The sequence below is a fragment of the Papio anubis genome, chromosome 5, assembly GCF_008728515.1.
Source record: "Papio anubis isolate 15944 chromosome 5, Panubis1.0, whole genome shotgun sequence".
In the NCBI taxonomy this organism is placed as follows: Eukaryota; Metazoa; Chordata; class Mammalia; order Primates; family Cercopithecidae; genus Papio; species Papio anubis.
The window spans coordinates 95,279,225-95,302,107 of record NC_044980.1 but is presented as its reverse complement, the minus strand read 5'-3'; the positions used below and the strand labels follow the sequence as shown (position 1 = coordinate 95,302,107).

The window sequence follows — 22,883 nt, the reverse complement described above, 5'->3', positions numbered from 1 at the left end:
TATTCTAGATGGTAGATAAATATTATATTAGTAATAGTTTTTAATTTTTTATAATGCGAAATGCAATATATTAAAATAAAGATCAGTACTAAGTGCGATGACACAGCAATCACTACTCTTTAGGAAATTACTCATAGAAGTAGTTAAAAAATAGCTTCAAAAATTCAATTAGCGAATATTTTGTAGAGGTTAAGGCCTATTTGTGTTTTAGAAAAGGAATTGTTACATGCTTATAGCTTTTAAACATTCAGAATAATGTAAAATAAACTTACATCATGTAATTTAAATTTTGCTTTGTAATCATAATAATGCCTTCTTAAAATGCATATCATTGCTTTCTCTTTTTCTTTTTACATTTTAGGTGTGGTGTTTGGTCTTACAGATGTCAGCATTGGCAATGTTCAGAGGAAATATTCTCTGAAGACCATTGAAAAGTTGGCATTGGAATTGAGTTATGATATTTCATCTGGCCTGGTAGCAATGTTTATAGCATTCTATGGAGACAGAAAAAAAGTAACATGGTTTGTAGCTTCCTCCTTTCTTATAGGACTTGGATCACTTTTATGTGCTCTTCCATTCATTAATGAAGAAAAAAATAAAAGTAAGGTAGGAATTGAAGGTAAGGTTTTAAAATATACTGTCATATATCAAATCAACATTCATTCAAATCTTGGCTCAAGGAACTTAAAATAGACTGTGATAATTGTTTGTCTGTATATCTATTCAGTCATCCATACTGATTTATGTGACCAAGTTTGCTAATTAACTAACTGTAGCATCCTAGTGGACATACATGTCATCATAGAGGAAGTTAATGATTAGTTTTAGTCTCTTGATAGAAAACATTTATTTTCAGATGTTGGTCAGTAGGAAGCTCAGTACTGCGATCCCTAGGAGAAGGGAAATAAACAACTTGAATTTTCTTTGAGAAGGCAAGAGTGAATCGATTAGGGGCATGTTTTATGATTATCAGGAGCATGAAGGACCTCCTCGAGTTTATTAATCATGAAATCAAAGTGGGATTTGCATGGTTGTGCAGCTACATCAAGCTTTAAAAGTACAGGTAGGGAGTGGGAAGCAGAGTTATTTTGAGTAGGGTTGCAGTTTGACTATGGGGTTGCATGATTTGAAAGAAAGCAAGGGAATTAAAAGTATTTAGATGATAGTGAAAGAAGTAAGGACATGAAGGGGACATCGGGATAGTGAAAAGGAGCAGAATCAATGGATTATATGCCCTGATGAATTTTTAAGGATTGTTGGAATTGGGTTGCTAGAAAGAGTGAGTGGAAAGATAGGGGTGGTTAGAATGTAGATGTTTGAAATTATCATTGAGAAAGGTTTGTAGTTATTATTTTTGACATTTTAAATGACTAGCTGTATTTGTCTGTTCTCAGTCTGCTATAAAGAACTACCTGCGACTGGGTAATTTATAAAGAAAGAACATTTAATTGACTCACACTGCTTCAGCCTGTACAAGAGGGCTGGGGAGGCCTCAGGAAACTTACAATGATAGTGGAAGTTGAAGGGGAAGCAAGCATATCTTCACATTGTAGCAGGAGAGAGCAAGCAAAGTGGGGAATGTTACACACTTTCAAACAACCTGATCATATGAGAACTCACTCACTATCACGAGAACAGCAAGGGGGAAATCTGCTCCCGTGATCCAGTCACCTCCCACCAGGTCCCTCCTGCAACACTGGGAATTACAATTCGACATGAGATTAGGGTGGGGACACAGAGCCAAACAATATCACTAGCTAAGGTAGGTGGAACACAGTGCATAACAGGAAAAACGTTCAAGGAACTAAGAGGTCAGGGCGTTGGAAATATCACATTGACACTGATATCACAAGTTAATATGTCTGTACAAAATTGAACCTTCAGCATTTGAATCACAGTTCTAGAGACTACCTCCTACTTTATATGGAGTCAAAATCATTTCACATGGATACTAAACCAGCTGAAAATTTCATTTGTATACTATATTGCAATATGCACTTTAATAGTGTTTCCACAATATTATTTTAAGAGCATTTTGTTAAATGTCAACCCGAATGACCATGGCCAATATAGTCTAATAGTATTGCCTAGATCTACCAATCTACAAACAAATTTAATTACACAAGCATTTACTTAATATTGTTATATAACCATGCAAATAAAAAAAGTATAAGAAATACACTATGGCCTGAAAGACATTAAAATCTAGTGGATGACCACATAATGACTAACTCTAATGGAAAGAAATGTTCACTATATAATGCCTTGTCCTTATGAACATATGTTCTGAAAGTTAGTGGGTCTAAAATGGGAAATTATTTAATCAGAGTGAGACAAAGTGAATATAAAGATTGTTAAAGAGGTGAACATAAAACTAAACTCAGAAGGTACTCTTTGATAACGCAGATAATCTAGAACATTAGAAATACTTTTAGCCTAGGGTCAAAAGTCAGGGGAATTAGATGTCAAATTTAAGAGGAATATGTGTATGTGTAAATGCATATATATAAATACACAAACATATCTGTGCACACATACATACAATCATGCATGCACATTTATGTTTTGGTTTATAATATATGTATCTTTTGCAAGATTCCCACACAATTTCTTCCTTTTTTTTTTTTTTATCTTTTATTTTGGAGACGGGGTCACAATATGTTGCCCAGGCTTGTCACAATCCTCTCACTTCACCTTTCCGAGTAGCTGGTACTACAGGTGTGTGCTGTGTCTGGTCCAAATGTGTGATGGCATTTTTCTGAGAACGTGATGATTGATTGTAGTACTACTACATTCAATGTAAATTAAATGTTAACTTAAAGAAAAAAGCTTAATTTTGGAAATAGCCTGTAAAATATTTGATAAAGAATGCTGCACATTTGTTTTATGTTTGAGTTCAATTAACAAAAATGTAATCATTCTCTTTTCAAAAGATATTTGCACAGAAATGAAGGTTGTCAGTGGTTGCCAGAGCAGTGATGCATCGTTCCAATCAAAATACCTGTATTTCATCACCCTTGGGCAGACTATGCAGGGAATAGCAGGAATGCCTCTTTATATCCTTGGAACAACCTTTATTGATGAGAACGTTGCTACACACTCAGCTGGTATCTATGTAGGCAAGTTTTACCTCCTCTATTATGATTGACCCATTTTGATTTTCCTTGAATTTTGGTATGCATATCTAAGCTGATACAAAAGTACTATTGGCCCTTATGATAACGTTGTAATAAATAACTAGTATACCAAACCTCCAAATCACATTGATTCACATAATTCTGAGGAATTGTTTGAGATTTGGGTTTCTAGACATGTCACCTGAATGTCACCGAAAATACATAGAGCAATTGAAATAATACATACTTTCGGCCAGGCATGGTGGCTCATGCCTGTAATCCTAGAACTTTGAGAGGCTGAGTCAGGCAGATCACTTGAGTTCAGGAGTTCAAAACCAGCCTGGTCAATATAGTGAAACCCTGTCTCTACTAAAAATACAAAAAAATTAGCCAGGTATGGTGGCGAGCACCTGTAATCTCAGCTACTCTGCAGGCTGAGTCAGGAGACTTGCTTAAACCCAGGAGGTTGAGATTGCAGTGAGCTAAGATCGCACCACTGCTGCCTGGGTGACAGAGCAAGACTCTCAAACAAAAAAACAAACAAACAAAAAATACCTTCTTAAGTAATAAAAATTATACTCTTTATGTATATGTGTATGCACATTTATAAACATGTATATTCATATATATGTACACTTAATAATAGCATACTATCCCTATTTACAATGTCTATGCTACTGGATCCCATAAGAAGTAATCCTGGCTATATCTCAGAATAATCTGTACTCTCTTATATTGCAATAGATTCTGGTCCTGGTAGATCATCTATTTGTACAGGGTTATCTAACTATCACTTTTGAAAATAAATTTAAAGTTGTTTTTATATACTTATTGTGAAGGTGTATTGACACATCCTGGTAGCTAAGGTGAAGGGTGCAGAAGTAATGATAACTTTAAAGTATCACCTTGCTAGAGCACCCCAAATTAAATAAAAGAAGACATTTTGAATTTCTAGTTAAATATATTTTATGTATATTACACTAAATATATATATTAAATAAAGTATAATGAATTATATACTGAGTTTCTGTACTACATGCATTGGATAATACGTATGATGGTTAGTTTTATGTGTTTGCTTGGTTAGGTTATGACACCTGGTTGTATGGGCAAACACTACTCTAGATGTTTTGGTGATGGTTGTTTTTAGATGCGATGAACATTTACAATCCTCGGAATTTGAGCAAAACTGATTTCATAATGTGGGTGGGCCTCATTCAATCAGTTGAAGGTTCTATGAGCAAACACTGAGGTTTTCTGAAGAAGCAATTCTACCTAAAGACTGTAACATCAACTGCAACATCCAGCCTGCTGGTCTGCCCTACGAATTTGGTACTTGCTAGGCCTCACAATTGTATTTTGTATGAACTAGTTCCTCAAAATGAATCTCTCTGTTCTCTCTCTCTTTGTTTTTTGAAGGTGATTATTATTTTTGTGTTTAAAATTTTTTTTAATTTCAGTAGTTTCAGGGGGAACAGGTGGTATCTGGTTACATAGATAAGCTCTTTAATGGTGATTTATGAGATTTTGATGCACCCATCCCCCAAGCAGTGTACACTATACCCAATGTGCAGTCTTTTATCCCTCACCCACCTCTCACCATTACCCCCGAGTCCCCAAAGTCAATTATATCATTCTTATGCTTTTGCATTCTCATAGCATGGCTCCCACTTGTGAGAACATAATGATGTTTAGTTTTCCATTACTGTTTTTCTCTCTCTTTTACTGGTTTTGTTTCTCTGGAGAACTCTGACTAATACAGAATGCTATGAAAATCTTTCAGAAATAATCGATTTCAGTCCTTTTTTATCATAACAAAGCTGGCTTATGAAATTGCTTGATGTTCATTGTTTATTTTACAGGTATTGCAGAGTGTACGTCAATGATTGGATATGGTATGGGTTATGTGATAGGAGCACCACTAGTTAAAGTCCCTGAGAATAGTACTTCTGCAACAAAGTAAGGCATTATTTTTTCTTTCTTTTGTTTACATTGTATAAAACATTTACTAAATAGCTACCATAGCTTACAAATAAACACACATATTTAATTTGTAATAACTATAGTTTTAGAAGAAGTATATGCAAATGTGACTTACATGCACATATTTGTACACATAAATACATCTAAAGTATACATCTTAAACATTTTTAAGTGTATAGTACAGCACTGTTAACTATGTGCACATTGTTTTTCAATATATATCTAGAATTTTTGCATCTTGCAAAAATGCAGTCATTGTTTTACTTTCTGTTTCTGAGAGTTTGACTGTTTCAGACACCTTATAAAACTGGAACCATGCGGTATTTGTCTTTTTGTGATTGACTTATTTCACTTTAAATAATATTTTGAAGTTTCATGCATGTTGTAGCATATAACAGGATATCCTTCTTAATTTAAGGCTGAATAATACTCCACTGTATTATTGTACATACCACATTGGCTTTATTCATTCATTTTTCAATGGACATTTAAGTTGTTTCCAGCTCTTTACTATTGTGAATAATGCTGCAATTAATACAGGTGTACAAATATCCCACAGATATCCTGTTGTCAATTCTTTTGTATATATACTCAGAAATTGGATTGCTAGATCATAAGATAAGTCTATTTTGCCAATTTTATTTTTTTGAAAAACTTTTATACTGTTTTTTAAAAAAATGCACCGTTTTACATTCCTGCAGTGCACAGGGTTCCAATTTCTCCACATCCTCACCAATACTTGTTTTTTCTGTTTGTTTGTTTTTCTGATAGTGACCATCCTAATGGATCCAAGGTGATACCTTATTATGGTTTTGATTTGCATTTCCCTGATTATTAGTGGTGTTGAGTATCTTTTCAATGCTTCTTGGCCATTTGTATACCTTCTTTTATCAATCCAAGTCCTTTGGCCATTTTTAATTCAGATTGCTTTTTTGTTGTTGTTGTGTTGAAGTTCTTTATATATTCTGCATATTAGCCTCTTTTCAATACACAGTTTGCAAATGTTTTCTGCCATTCTGCAGGTTGCCTTTTCACTTCACCAATTGTTTCCTTTACTGCAAAAAAGTTTTTAAGTTCTGTGTAGTGCATTCGTCTGTTTTTGGTTTGCTGCCTAGGCTTTTGGTGTAATATCCTAAAAATAATCGTCAAATCCAATGTCACTAAGCATTCTCCCTATGCTTTCCTCTAAGAATTTTACGGTTTCAGGCCTTGTGTTTAGATGTCTAATCCATTTTGAGTTAATTTTTGTATATGATGTAAGGTAAGGGTCCAACTTCATTTTTTGCATGTGGATATCCAGTTTTCCCAACATTGTTTTTTGAAGACAATTCTTTGCACATTGTGTAGCCTTGGCACCCCGTCAAAGATCATTTGACCATATATATGAGGGGTTATTTCTGGGTTCTCTGTTCTATTTCATTGGTCTATGTGTCGGTCTTTATACCAGTACCCTACTGTTTTGAGGACTGTAGCTTTGCAATATATTTGAAATCAGGAAGTGCTATGCCTCCAACTTTGTTTTTCTTTTTCAACACTGATTTGGCTGTTCAGGGTCTTTTCTGATTCCACATGAATTTTTCCTATTTTTGTAAAAAATGCCATTGGAGTTTTGATAGGGATTGCATTAAATCTGTGTTTCATTTTGGGCTGTATAAGCATTTTAGCAATATTCTAATTCTAAGAATATTAATATTAACTCTCGTGTTTAATCCATAAACATGGGATAGCTTTACATCTATTTGTGTCTTTACTTTTTTTCAGCAATGTGTTATAGTTTGCAATGTGCAAGTCTTTCTCCTTGTACACTGTTCATTGTTAGTGTATGGAAATGCAACTGATATTTTTGTGTTGATATTGTATCCTGCAACTTTACTAAATTCATTTAGTAGTTCTAATAGTTAGGCATACGGTATGTGTATGCATGTATGTATGATCCTTAGGGTTTTCTATATATAAGATCATGTCATCTGAGAACAGAGATAATTTTACTTCTTCTTCTCCAATTTGGATGCCTTTTATTTCTTTCTCTTCTCCAATTTTTCTGGCTAGGACCTTCCAGTACTGTGTTGAACATGGGGAGAACAAACTATGGATTTCTTCCTGATCTTAGAAAACTTGCTGATTTTCACCATTGAGCATGATGTTAACTGTAGGCTTCTAATATAAGACCTTTACTAGGTTGAGGTGTAATTTCCTTGTATTCCTAGTTTTCTCAGTGTTTTTGTCATAAAAGGGCATTGAATTTTGTCAAATGCTTTTTCTGAATCAATTGATATGATCATGTGGTTTTTCTCTATTATGTTAATGTGGTGTATTATACTGATTTATTTTCATATGCTGAACCACCTTTATATTCCAGGAATAAATCCCACTTGATTATGATGTATAATCCCTTTAATATGCTGTTACATTCAATTTGCTTGTGTTTTGATTAGAATTTTTTCATCAGTATTCATCAGAGATATTAGTCTGTAGTTTTCTTGTAGTATCTTTGTCTAGGTTTAGTATTAGAGTGGGTTGGCCACATAGAAAGAATTTGAAGTGTTCCCTCCTCTTCAATTACTTGGAGGATTTTGAGGAGGATTATTGTTAATGCTTATTGAAATATTAGGTACGGTTCTCCAGTGAAGCTATTTGGCCCTGGGCTTCCCTTTTTTGGGAGGTTATTGAGAGTTGATTCAATCACCTTACTAGTTACAGGTCTGTTCAGATATTTTGTTTCTTCATCATTTTGTTGGTAGGTTGAATGTTTCTAGAAATGTATCCATGTCTTCTAAGTTATCTAATTTGTTGGGATAAAATTATTCATAGTAGTTTCTTGTGATTCTTCTTATTTCTGTGGCATTTAGTTGTAAAGTCTTCCGCTCATTTCTGATTTTTGTTATTTCAGTCTTATCTCCTTTTTCTTAATTTCTCTGGCCAAGGTTTGTCAATTTTGTTAATCTCTTTTAAAAAACCATCTCTCTGTTTTGTTTATTTTCTCTATGGTTTTCCCAGGCTCTGTTTCATTTACAATAATTCTGCTGTAATTCTGCTATTTCCTTGCAATAGTTTTATAAATATATATTTTAAAACTGTATTTTAATTATATATTGGGAACTAGTACCATCAGTTACCTCCTCTTCAACTTTTCTTGTTCTCTTTTTGAGATGATGGAGTTAATTAAGGAGCTATACCTACCACTTTAAGAAAATAGAGAAGTAAACCTTCCATTTCTGAAATTCTGAGTTCATATGAAGGAAGAACTAGTAGAAACTGAGATACCAAAGAATGGTTCCATGGTTTTTTATTGCTACAGATACTACCTGGAAACTATCCTGCTAGGTCCCCTGGCAACTCACTTGGGTTCTTACCAAGCTAGTATAAATTTTTGGTAACTACCAGACAAATATCATAAAAGGGAATAGATAAGTTTTCAGGGAATAAGCTATGTGCTGAATATATTTTGTTTGCCTCTCTAAATTTACTCTTCATCTTTCTAACATCTTCTCCATCCTCCTCTGCTCAGGGAGGCTGACCTGTATTGACAGCCTCAATGTATTCCTCTGTACTCTAGATTTCACTTAGGTTTTGCCACTGAGAGTCACTGGCAGATGAGAAGGCAGGGGAAGCTTAAGATTACGGCATTTATTCTTTCAGGTTCTTCTTGAAGGCTTGTACCTAGATTGGTTGTATTTCTCTTCTGAAGGTCATGGCTATCAGCAGGATACCGTCAACATTTATTAAGTATTGTTCCAATGACATTCAGGGCTGTGATAAGAGGTTGCTACTATTGCTAGCCCCAGAATGTTATACTATGCCTTGTTATTTTCCCTGAAGTCTGCCCACATTACTAAAAATAGTTCCCTTATCCCTCTTCAGATGATCTAGTGTGAGTTAAGTATACATTTTCTACCAGGATTCTGAGTGATATTAGAAGCAGTATCAGAAGTAGCAATAATAGGGTTCCAGAACTATGTTGAATGTTCGTGTGCACAGATATTCTTGCTAGTGATAAATTGGACATAGTTATTAAAATTATCACAGGTTGTGGATTGGGATTAAGGCTTTAGGAAATTAAGTGGGCATAGCATTTAATTCAAATGACAAAGTAATTTTAAAAAATTCTGGGTTGTATAGGTTATTTTAACAATGCTAGAGAATATTTCCAGAGAAAAAGAAACATTTAAGTGTGTGAATGTTCAGAAAGGAATGGCCACTCCATTATGGCTTCACTAAACAGTGGCCTTAAGATACAGGAAATCCTTCTAGCAGTTAGAACTTCAGGCTGTCCTGTATTAAGGTTGTCCACTTAATATAAGAGAGATGGCCTGAAGTATAAATATCTAATGATTTATATTCAGCTTGTTTGGGTAGTTAGAGACTTAGAGCAAGATTGGAAAATAGGTGGTAAGAAGAACATGTGATTGAACTTCTCTGAAGGGGCACATGAAGAAGGGATTTACTTTGGAAGGTTCTCAGGTCAGTTGAACAATATGACCAATCCTGTTCATATCAGTGAGCCTCCGTCTCTTTTTTAAAAACCAACCTATGTCTTCATTAATGGGCTCATGCAAAAAATGACCATGGAGAAATCATTACAACAACTCATGAAAGAACAGCCATGCCCCAAGAAAGGAGAAAACAACAGTTAACTCCACTGCCTATAACATCCTGGCTAACAGAGGTCCTGAGTCTCTCCACATGACACTTTTATTACAAGCACAAACGACAATCGAGAAAACCAGTGCAGTAAACAAAACTACAACCAAGGACCTTAACAGAGTCCACTGCATTCCCCTGCTATCTCCACCAGAACAGGTGCCGGATTCCATGGCTGACAGGCCTTAAGAAAATCACATTATAGGACTCTTTAGAGACACTCCCCAGTACCAGCCTGAAGCCTGGTAATTCCACTGGGTAGCTAGACCAGAAGAGAAATAATAATCGCAACAATCCAGCTTTCAGGAAGCCCCATCCCTAGGGGAAGCAGGAGAGTACCACATATCCTGCTCAAGGGAACATTCCATGAGACAAAAAAACTCTTCAAAAAATTAGTGAATCCAGGAGCTGGTTTTTTGAAAAGATTAACAAAATAGATAGACTGCTAGTAAGACTAATAAAGAAGAAAAGAGAGAAGAATCAAATACACACAATAAAAAATGATAAAGGGGATATCACCACTGATCCCACAGAAATATAAACTACCATCAAAGAATACTATAAACTCCTCTATGCAAATAAACTAGAAAATCTAGAAGAAATGGATAAATTCCTGGACACATAGACCTTCCCAAGACTAAACCAGGAAGAAGTTGAATCTCTGAATAGACCAGTAACAGGCTCTGAAATTGAGGCAATATTTAATAGCCTGCCAACGAAAAAAAGTCCAAGACCAGACAGATTGACAACTGAATTCTACCAGAGGTACAAAGAAGAGTTGGTACCATTCCTTCTGAAACTATTCCAAACAATAGAAAGGGGGAGGGAATCCTCCTTAACTCATTTTATGAGGCAAGCATCATCCTGATACCAAAGGGCCAATATCCCTGATGAACATCAATGCGAAAATCCTCAAGAAAATACTGGCAAACCGAATCCAGCAGTTCATCCAAAAGCTTATCCACCATGATCAAATCGGCTTCATCCCTGGGATGCAAGGCTGGTTCAACATATGCAAATCAATAAACAAAATCCATCACATAAACAGAACTGATGACAAAAACCACGATTATCTCAATAGATGCAGAAAAGACCTTCGACAAAATTCAACAGCCTTTCATGCTAAAAACTCTCAATAAACTAGGGATTGATGGAACGTATCTCAAAATAACTATTTATGACAAACCCACAGCCAATATCATACTGAATATGCAAAACCTGGAAGCATTCCCTTTGAAAACTGGCACAAGACAAGGATGCCCTCTCTCACCACTCCTATTCAACATAGTATTGGAAGTTCTGGCCAGGGCAATCAGGCAAGAGAAAGAATTAAAGGGTATTCAATTAGGAAAAGAGGAAGTCTAATTGTCCCTGTTTGCAGATGACATGATTGTATACTTAGAAAACCCCATCATTTCAGCCCAAAATCTCCTTAAGCTGATAAGCAACTTCAGCAAAGTCTCAGGATACAAAATCAATGTGCAAAAATCATAAACATTCCTATACACCAAGAACAGACAGAGAGCAAAATCATGAATGAACTCCCATTCACAATTACTACAAAGAGAATAAAATACCTAGGAATCCAACTTACAAGGGATATGAAGGACCTCTTCAAGGAAAACTACAAACCACTGCTCAACGAAATAAAAAAGGACACAAACAAATGGAAGAATATTCCATGCTCATGGATACGAAGAATCAATATCGTGAAAATGGCCTTACTGCCCAAAGTAATTTATAGATTCAATGCCATCCCCATCAAGCTACCAATGACTTTCTTCACAGAATTGGAAAAAACTACTTTAAACTTCATGTGAAACCAAAAAAAAAGCCTGCACAGGCAAGGCAATCCTAAGCCAAAAGAACAAAGCTGGAGGCATCGAGCTACCTGACTTCAAACTATACTACAATGCTACAGTAACCAAAACGGCATGGTACTGGTACCAAAACAGACATATAGTACAATGGAACAGAACAGAGGCCTCGGAAATAGCACCACACATCTACAACCATCTGATCTTTGACAAACCTGATAAAAACAAGCAATAGGGAAAGGATTTCCTATTTAATAAATGGTGCTGGGAAAACTGGCTAGCCATATGTAGAAAGCTGAAACTGGATCTTTTCCTTACACCTTATACAAAAATTAACTCAAGATGGATTAAAGACTTAAACGTAAGACCTGAAACCATAAAAGCCCTAGAAGAAAACCAAGTGCCTGCTGTCTTCAAGAGACTCACATAATACATAAGGACTCACATAAACTTAAAGTGAAAGGGTAAAAAAAGATATTCCATGCAAATGGTAACTAAAAGTGAGCAGGTGTAGCTTATATCAGACAAAACAGACTTTAAAGCAACAACAGTTAAAAAAGAAAAAGAGGGATGTTATAAAATGATAAAAAGTCTAGTTCAACAGGAAAATGTCACAATCCTAAATATATATGCACTTAATGCTGGAACTCCTAAACTTTTAAAATAATTACTACTCAATGTAAGAAATGAGAGAGATGACAACACAGTAATAGTGGGGACTTCAATGCTCCACTGACAATACTAGATAGGTCATCAAGACAGAAAGTCAACAAAGAAACAATGGACTTAAAATATACCCTAGAACAAATGGACTTAACAGATATTTACAGAACATTCTACCCAACAACTGCAGGATATATTCTTTTCATCAACACATGAAACATTCTCTAAGATAGACTGTATGATAGGCCACAAAATATGTCTCGATAAATTTAAGACAATTGAAAGCATATCAAGTATCCTCTCAGACCACAGTGGAATGAAATTGGAAATCTACTCCAAAAGGAAACCTCAAAACCATGCAAATACATGGAAATTAAACAACCTGCTCCTGAATGATTACTGGATCAATAATGAAATCAATATGGAAATTAAACATTTCTTTGAACTGAACGATAATAGTGACACAAACCTATCAAAACCCCTGGGATACAGCAAAAGCAATGCTAAAAGGAAAGTTTATAACATTAAATGCCTACATAAAAAACTCTGAAAGAGCATGATTAGACCATCTAAGGTCACACTTCAAGGAACTAGAGAAACAAGAATGAACCAAACACAAAATCAGCAGAAGAAAAGAAATAACAAAGATCAGAGCAGAACTAAATGAAATTGAAACAAAAAATACAAAAGATAAATGAAACACAAAGCTGGTTCTTTGAAAAGATAAACAAAATATATAGACCATTAATGAGATTAATCAGGAAAGAAAGAAAGATGATTCAAATAACCTCAATTAGAAATGAAATGGGAGATATTACTACTGATACCATACAAATACAAAAGAACATTCAAGGACACTGATACGGTTTGGCTGTGTCCTTACCCAAATCTCACCTTCAATGTAATAATCCCCACATGGTAAGGGTGGGGCCAAGTGGAGATAATTGAATTGTAGGGGCAGTTTTCCTCATACTGTACTCACATGTAGTGAATAAGTCTCATGAGATTTGATGGTTTTATAAATGGAAGTTCCCCTGCAAAAGATCTCTTGCCTGCCACCAGTTTTGTTATTTTTTTTTAAGAGATTCTCACCCAGGCTGGAGTGCAGTGGTGTAATCACAGCTCATTAAAGCCTCGATTCCTGGACTCAGGTGATCTTCCCACCTCTGGAGTAGCTGGGACTACAGGCATGCATCATCATACCAGGATAATGTTTTTGTATTTTTGGTAAAGACGAGGTTTACAAAGGAATCAGAACTTCATATACACCATATGCAAAAAATCACAATATACAAAAATCAACTCAAGATGGATTAAAGACTTAAATGTAAAACCCAAAGCTATAAAAACCCTAGAAGAAAACCTAGGCTGTACCATTCAGGAATAGGCATGGGCAAAGATTTCATGGTGAAGACACCAAAACAATTGCAACAAAAGCAAAAATTGATGATTGAGATATAATTAAACTAAAGAGCTACTGAACAGCCAAAAGAAACTATCAACAGAGTAAACAGACAACCTACAGAATGGGAGAAAATTTTGACAAGCTATGCATCTGACCAAAGTCTAATAATATCCAGCATTGATAAGGAGTATAAATTTACAAGGAAAAAAAGAAAAAAACAACTCCATTAAAAAGTGGCCAAAGGACATGAACAGACACTTCTCAAAAGAAGACTTACATGTGGCCCACAATCATATGAAAAAAGTCTCAACATCACTAATCATTAGAGAAATACAAATCAAAACCACAATGAGGTACTATCTCACACAAGTCACATTAAAAAGTCAAAAATTTACAGATACTGGTGAAGCTGTGGAGAAAAAGGAACTCTTTTACACTCTTGGTAGGAGTATAAATTAGTTCAACCATTGTGGAAGACAGTGCTGTAATTCCTGAAAGACCTAGAGACTGAAATACCATTCAACCTAGCAATCCTATTACTGGGTATATACCCAAAGATAAACATCATCCAATTAGAAAGACACATGCTGGTTGTTCATGGTATGTTCATTGCAGCATTATTCACAATAGCAAATAAATAGAATTGATCTAAATGCCCATCAATGATAGACTAGACAAAGAAAATGTGGTAAATATACACCATGGAATACTATGCAGCCATAAAAAGGAACGAGATTGTGTCCTTTGGAGGGATATGAATGGAGTCGGAGGCCATCATCCTTAGTAAACTAATGCAGGAATAGAAAACCAAATACCATATTTTCTCTCTTACAAGTGGGAGCTAAATTACGAGAACACATAGACACATAGATGGGAAAAACAGCTGGGGCCCACTGGAGGGCAGAGGGTGGGGTGGGGGGAGGAAGAGGATCAGAAAAAGTATCTAATTGATACTAGACTTAATAGCTGGTTGATGAAATAATCTGTAAAACAAACCCCCCGACACACATTTACTTATTTAACAAACCTTCACATCCTGCACTTGTACCCATGAACTTAAAATAAAAGTTAAAAAGAAAAAAGAGAATCACAGTACTAACTGATGTGAATATTCTGAGTTACTGGTTGGGGAGGAATGGGTTTCTGCTATATAGCAGAGACAGGCATAACTTTGTTTGAAATCCAGGGGATTTATTTGATTCTTAGTATTCACATTGTCCAGTAGTTCTTTTTAATGAATAACTGCCTCAAGTCATTAAAGAAAATACCACTAAGGCTCAGATCTTATAGGAATGATAGTTTGGGTCACCTCACCAGATGAAGTATTCTTTCCAACCAAGGTACTAGCTGAGGGTAAGGTATTCATAAAATAGATGGTGAATGAAGGAAGATGTGATGGTAACCTCAGACCTTGTCACTACTAATGATGCAGGGACAGTAGCAACTAGGTTTTTGTGTTAATTTTCTTCTAATTTTTATTCTTCTAGGTTATATGATGAGCCCTGGTAATGGTAACTATTTTAGACATAATACCTTTCTCTCAACGTACTTGAGACAAAGAATTGAGATAAATACGTGAGGGCACACTATTAATTTGAGAAATGATACTAGGAAGCATGATAGGGTAGTGTGGAAATAAGCACAGGAAGTTAAAAAAGACAATAAAGTGTTCGTTATATTGAGCAATTTACTGCTTGGGGCAACTAGGACTCAATCCCACTGGAGAACTCTGGCGGACAGTGTAAGATAAGATAAGAGTTATCCCATGTGTGTGTATATATATATCTCCACTAACTCCTGGAAATTGTTGGTCAAGCGATGCTCCTGGAGTTAATATTAAGCCCTAGGATTTCTGACCTGCTCTCTGAGAACTGGGCCAAGCATAGAGTTCCTGCTATTCAAAGTTATTCATTTGCTATATATGGGAGTGATGAATGCCTAGGTGACATAATACAAATGGGACACTAACAACGTCTTCTATAACAATGTTTTAGTTTTCAGTTGCAAATATATTTGAATTGTTATAATGCCATAATTGTATAATAGCTAACAGGATTTGGTGTAGTTATCTCAAGAATTTTCTCACCCAAGAATTTTATTTTTTCCAGCAAAGAGCACTAATAGATTCTGAGGTACAAAAGTGATGGGGTGTGTTGGATATCATCAGTTTGCTGCCATAGTTCCACTCTCTACTTTTCTCCACTCTGCTCTGTACCTAAAGAGGCTGATCTATTATAGACGACATCATTGGTCTCCTTTACAATCTAGCTTAGTTTTAGGCTTGGCTTGTGAAGAGCACTGGCAAGAGATCTGAGAGCTTGAGGAAACTTAAATCTGGATATTTATTCTTTCCTCTCCTTTCCTGATGAATCTCAATGGCTTGGTGGTGTCTCTTTAATAAAGGCTACATTTGTCTTATGACCTTCTGATACAACCACCTGTAGAGTTCACTTAACTTCTGTCTCCTCTTGCCTCTTCAGGCACCTTTTCAGGTGGAAATGGCTGTCTTCTGTTGCAAGACCCAGGATACCATCTCTTTCTATTCAGATTTCTTTAAACTTTCCTTATGTCACTTAAATAGTCCCTTCTATTAAATTACTCAAAGAGAATGTATTATTAGAACTCAGTATGTATGTTAGCCTTCTGTATTTTTTTGAAATTGCTGCTTATATTCTGTCTTATTTTTATATTGGTTCATTATTTCTTATAGATTTATAAAAATTCTTCACTTATTATGGATATGAATTGTTTGCTAGACCTATGACAAATAATTTCTCCCAATCTGTCCTTAAACTTTGTATATGGTATATTATACAAACTTTAAAAGTTTTTATATCATAAATTATATCAATATTTTTCTTTCCATAAACTTTGAATGTTCTTTCTTTCTTAAGAAGTTCTGTTTTTTTTATTTCGATAGTTTTGGGGGAACAGGTGTTATGTGAATAAGTTCTTTAGTGGTTATTTCTGAGATTTTGGTGCACCTACCACCTGAGAAGTGTGCACTATACTCAATGTGTAGTCTTTTATCCCTCACCCCCCATCCTACCCTCCCCTGCAAGTCTCCAAAGTCCATTACATTTCTTCTTATGCCTTTACATCCTCATAGCTTAGCTCCCACTAATGAGTGAGAACATGCGCAATTCCGTCCAGTTGCTGCAAATGCCATTATTTTGTTTCTTTTCTTTTTTTTTTTTTTTTTTTTTTTTTTTTGAGACTGAATTTTGCTCTTGTCGCCCAGGCTGTAGTGCAATGGTGCGATCTCAACTCACTGTAACCTTCGCCTCCCGGGTTTAAGCAATTCTTCTGCCTCAGCCTCCCAAGTAACTGCGATTACAGGCATGTGCCACCACGCCCGGATAATTTTGTATTTTTAGTAGAGATGGGGTTTCTCCACGTTGGTCAGTCTGGTCTTGAACTCCTGAGCTCAGGTGATCCCCCTGCCTCGGCCTCCCAAAGTGCTGGGATTACAGGTGAGCCACCGTGCCCGGACTATTTTGTTCCTTTTTATGGCGGAGTAGTATTCCATGGTGTATATATACCACATTTTCTTTATCCACTCATTTGTTGATGGGCTTTTAGGTTGGTTCCATATTTTTGCAATTGCAAGTTGTACTACTATAAACATGTATGTGCAAGCATCTTTTTCATATAATGACTTATTTTGTTCTGGGTGGATACCCAGCAGTGAGATTGTTTGATCAAATGGTAGTTCTACTTTCAGTTCTTTACGAAATCTCCATACTGTTTTCCACAGTGATCGTACTAGTTTACATTTCCACCAGCAGTGTAAAAGTATTCCTTTCTCACCACATCCACACCAACATCTACTAATTTTTATTTTTTAATTATGGGCATTCTTGCAGGAGTAAGGTAGTATCTCATTGTGGTTTTAACTTGTCTTTCCCTGCTAATTAGTGATATTGAGCATTTTTTCATATGTTTGTTGGGCATTTATATATTGCCTTTAGAGAATTTGATGTCTTTTGCCCACTTTTTGATGGGATTGTTTTTTTCTTGCTGATTTGTTTGAATTCCTAGTTGATTCTGGATATTAGTCCTCTGTCATACGCATAGTTTGCAAATATTTTCTCCCACAATGTGGGTTGTCTGTTTTCTCTGCTGATTATTTCTTTTGCTCTGCAGAAGCTTTTCTGTTTAATTAGGTCTCATCTTTATTTTTGCTTTTAGGATTTGCTTTGGGATTCTTGTTCATTAACTCTTTGCCTAAGCCAATATCTAGAAGAGTTTCTATAATGTTATTTTCTAGAATTTTTATGATGTCAAGTCTTAAATTTAAGTCTTTGATCCATCTTGAGTTGATTTTTGTATAAGGTAAGACTTGAGTCAATTTTTATATAAATGGGTAATGAGGATCCAGTTTCATTCTTCTATATGTTGCTTGCCAATTATCCAAGCACCATTTGTTGAATAGGATGCCCTTTTCCCAATTAAAGTTTTTGTTTGCTTTGTCAAAGATCAGTTGGTTGCAAGTATTTGGCTTTATTTATAGGTTCTCTATTCTGTCCCATTGGTCTATGTGCCTATTTTTATACCAGTACCATGCTGTTTTGCTGACTACAGCCTTGTAGTATATTTTGAAGTCAGGTAGTGTGATGCCTCTAGATTTGTTATTTTTCCTTAGTCTTGCTTTGGCTATGCAGGCTCTTTTTCAGTTCCATGTGAATTTTAGGATTGTTTTCTCTAGTTCTGTGAAAAATGATGTTGGTACTTTGATGGAAATTGCATTGAATTAATAGATTGCTTTTGGCAGTATGGTCATTTTCACAATATTGATTCTATCCATTCATAAGCATGGAATGTGCTTCCATTCATTTGTGTCACCTGTGATTTCTTTCAGCAGTGCTTTGTAGTTTTCCTGGTAGTGGTCTTTCACCTCCTTGGTTGGGTATGTTGCTAAGTATTTTATTTTATTTTATTTTATTTTATTTTATTTTATTTTATTGCAGCTGTTGTAAAAAAGATTGAGTTCCTGATTGGTCACTGTTGGTGTATAGCAGTGCTACTGATTTATGTACATTGATACATTATCCTGAAACTTTACTGAATTCATCAGTTCTTGGAGCTTTTTGAATGGGTCTTTATGGTTTTCTAGGTATATGATCATATCATTGGTGAACAGTAACAGTTTGACTTCCTCTTTACTGATTTGGATGCCTTTTATTTCTTTCTCTTGTTTAATTGCTCTGGCTAGGACAAGAAGTTCTTATGCTCCATAAACTTATTAAAATATTTGACTATATTTTTTCTAGTACTTTTGTAAATGTGTTTGTATGTTGATATTTAACATTCAATTTCAGTTTATTTTTGCATATAAGAGGCATGGGCCAAGCTTCTCTTTTTTCTTCAAGAGGATATCTGATTGTACTGATGACATTTATCTATCATTATGTGTTTTTTATTGATATTAAATACCATCTTTGTCATAAATTAAAGTTACCTGTATCCGTAAATTTCCTTCTTGTCTCATTTAATCTATTCCCTGATACACATTTCTATTCCCATGCCAATGTTACAATATTTTAGTTACTAAAGCTTTATTGTATAGTTTGCTATTTGGTAGGAGAAATATCCATTTATTACTGTTTTTCATGCAACATTGGGGCTATGTTTGCAAAATGACTCTTCAATCTAAATTTTATAATCTAAGGTTTTAATCAAAGCATTTTGATTTGAATTACTTGAATTTATGGACCACATTAGGACTGTTATCTTTTCATGCATATGGTATGTTACTTTCTTTTCTCTGTTCTTTTATACCCTTCAATAAAGATTTATAATTTCCTTTATTGAACATATTCCATTAAACCTATTCCTAGGCATTTCATACATTTTTTTAGTATTGTGAATGGAATATCTATATTTTATATGTAACCATTATATTGTTTATCACAATTGATAGTTTTTTTAGTTGATTTCCCTACCTCTTTTGGGTACACAATTATATACACATATGTAATAATCACATGTAATATAATGTATATAGTTAGAATACATAGCTGGGTTCAAAAGTGAAAAAAACTCCTGACTACTATAACCAATGAGGAAACATACTCCCCTAGTGACAATATGGAATTGAAACTCCCTGAGTGTAGCATATGCAGATATATATATATATATATATATATATATATATATATATATATGACAAGTGGGTAATGACAATCAAGACTGCAACCCTAGGAAAATTGGAATTTCTACCCTTAATAATGAGTTGTCCCATCAGTGAATAAGACAGTGTACATTCTCTACATTCCTATGAAATACAAGGTCTGCAAGCAAGTTATTCACCAGATCTTGGTTGGTAATAGAAACACCAATGAAAAACCAGCACTTCCAGAACTATGGTTCCCATGGATGTGAGCATTCTCCCACAGCGGCTGTTTGGAGGGGGTGTTAAATGTATGTGGAGTAGAAGACAACGGTGTCTATGTATTAATCAACTCCCCCTAATCTACTCCTTAAATGACAGAATAGCTTCACAACTATGAAAACTCTCCACAAATCCATGGCTTCAGCATTAATCGAAGACAAAGTATGCTTAAACTACAAAATAATTATGAGTAAATCTAGAATAATAACAAATCCCAGCATAGAATCCTTGACTTTCCCATATAACCTTCCCCACTGTAAGGCTTTATGGTGAGCAAAGGCAGATGAAGAAAAATTGCACAGAAGACAGAAGACAGCAAAGGGTCCTAAGGGTGATTTGGAATAATAACTAGAAGGATACATTCACACGAAATCTGAAAGTTCACAGAAGGGACTAGAAGAAAGAGATTTCAAAATATTTGTGATTGAAAGGATTAAATGCCATAAAAAGCTTCACTTGTGCAACATAAAGGGCCAGGTGTGTCATAAAGGTCTAAGTGCTTGATTTTTAAGAATGTTTTTCAAGGAGAGGTGAGATTTTAAAAGATAGTGTTCCAAATACATAGCTTCTGGTGGAGAAAAAAAGTTAACTAGGAACAAACAAGTACCTTTTGCTACCTAAGTGGTGCCAAGAAAAAGAAGGAAAAGGGAAAAGATTAGGATTCTATAAGACAAAACAAGCATATAATTGGGGACTCACAATTACTCCCTCTCAACAAAACAAACAATAGTGACAAATTAACCAAAAAAAATCCATTTCTGTCTCACTTTCCAACCCTCCCTCTCTCACTCTCACTTTCTCCACTCTGTTTGATTATGGTTTTGTTGTAATCAAATACCTAAAGTTGATTATTCTTTTCATTTTTCTCTATTAAAGCACTACAGGCACAAATGGCAGTACAGAATGGCTATGGACTTGGTGGATTCGTTTTCTTTCTGCCACTCTCGTTGCATGGTTTACATTAATACCATTGTCATGCTTTCCACACAATATGCCAGGTGACTATAAAATGTAATTTATTAAATTGGAGGATAGTAGTTTCTTCCACCATGGTTCTTATTCTCATAGAATGACTATACTACATTTTTTATAAAATGGGTATGCCTCTCGCTGTAGTGGTTTGTCATAGAGATACAGTGTCAAGTGCTAGTATTATTTAAGCAAATAAATCAGGATTACAGCCAAATATTACTGGATTTATGTACCAGAATGTCTTCTTCTTTTTATTTAGTTTTGAGACAGGGCCTTCCTCTGTCACTCAGGCTAAGTACAGTGGTATGATCACAGATCATTGCAGCCTCAAACTTCTGGGCTCAAGTCATCCTCCTGCCTCACATCCAGAGTAGCTTGGACTACAGGTGCATGCCACCATGCTCAGCAAGTTTTTAAAATTTTTGCTTTTCTTTCTAGAGATAGAGTCTTGTTATGTTGCCCAGACTGTTCTTAAACTCCTGACCTTAAGCTATCCTTCCACCTTAGCTGCACAACACGTTGAGATTACAGGTGTAAGCCACCACAACTGGCCCAGAATTTCATTATAATTAGTGCATATTTTTGTTTCTCATTATTTCCTTTTAATAATGCTTTATATGTATAGTTCATACAGTGTCTTGAAAACTGAAGCATATTTAAATCTAGTTACCTAGCATTTAATGTATTGACTACCTTAGAATTGTTGTAAGATAAAATAATAACTGTTAAAATTTTCTTGGAAACACTGAAAAATACATCTAAAGTCAAAGAAATCAAATACTCTCCTGATTATAGTACGTTTCATTGGCACAAAATAGTTTTAGTTATATCCAAAGATTATTTCCTCATATTTTAGAGCAAATCAAGTGTGGCTAAATTTTAAAATAAATTAAAATTTTATTTACTCAGTCATAGGAACTACATTTCAAGTATTTAATAACCACGTGTAGACAGTGGCTACAGTATTGGACTGTGCAGATATGGAAAGTTTTCATTATTACCGAATGTTCTTCAGGACAACACTGTTTTAGAAGATTGTGTCTTTTAATTAATGAGATTGACTTTAGCTTGTTCAAAAATAACTCATTTGCCATTTCAGGATCAACTAAATGTATTAGGGTGTGTATGTATGTTTTATGTATGGGTTTTAGTTATTTGAATATGTCATAAGTTTTTTTACTTGTTTATATATAGGTTCAACACGGATAAAAGCTGCGAAATGTAAACAGCTTCATTGGTTTGACAGCAAACTTAAAGATCTGCAAGTTGGAACTAGTATCAAGGATTTATGTGCTGTTTTTTGGGTAAAGTAAAATAGTTTGCTTGAACAAGCCAACTAAGTTGACCTGTGTAATTTTCTAATAGTGAACTTATGAAAATACCCATAAAGGGTTCAATCTAAATCTGGGTGAGACTTTTGAAGTCTTTTAACTAACTTATTCACTTTACAGATAATAAAACATAGGGCTGGCTTTGCTAATAACTTGACTAGTGTCAGAGATTGGCACCAGATATTTTCCTTCCATTTCTTTTAGTTTTATATTATTTTGTGTTTATTTTTTCTCTGCAGAAATAAATAAGGCATTTAATGGGATGACATGTGTGTATCAACGTTATCTTTTTTATTATGTTTAAGTGACTCAGAACTCTAGAAGTTGAAAAATAGTCCCACAAATGTCATGTTTTGTGGAAAATATCTCAATATTAAATGAAGAAAATCTTTGTTTTTCTAAGTGAAACAAGGTCTACAATATAGACATTGTGGAGTTAAAAAACACCAACTTTTAAATAATGATTTGACTTTCCATTTGTTTTCTCTTCTGCTATTCATAACTTCATCCCTTCTGTTGTTTGCAGAATTGTATTTCTCATATACAGATTTTATCAAGTCA

General features: G+C 34.9%; 1 protein-coding gene across 5 annotated transcripts in view; it reads left to right on the top strand.

The window, feature by feature from the left end:
* Nucleotides 1-22,883, top strand: part of SLCO6A1 (solute carrier organic anion transporter family member 6A1) — a 149,593-nt gene that overhangs the window by 41,862 nt on the left and 84,848 nt on the right. For all 5 annotated transcript variants that reach the window (XR_648301.4, XR_648302.4, XM_009208841.4 and 2 more), the window contains 5 exons: nt 362-619; nt 2,934-3,119; nt 4,979-5,075; nt 20,896-21,017; nt 22,186-22,295. Coding sequence is in view for 3 of the 5 variants with exons in the window: in XM_009208841.4 (XP_009207105.1) it covers nt 362-619; nt 2,934-3,119; nt 4,979-5,075; nt 20,896-21,017; nt 22,186-22,295 (773 nt within the window). In the remaining 2 variants the exon portion in view is untranslated. The remainder of the gene's footprint in view (nt 1-361; nt 620-2,933; nt 3,120-4,978; nt 5,076-20,895; nt 21,018-22,185; nt 22,296-22,883) is intronic.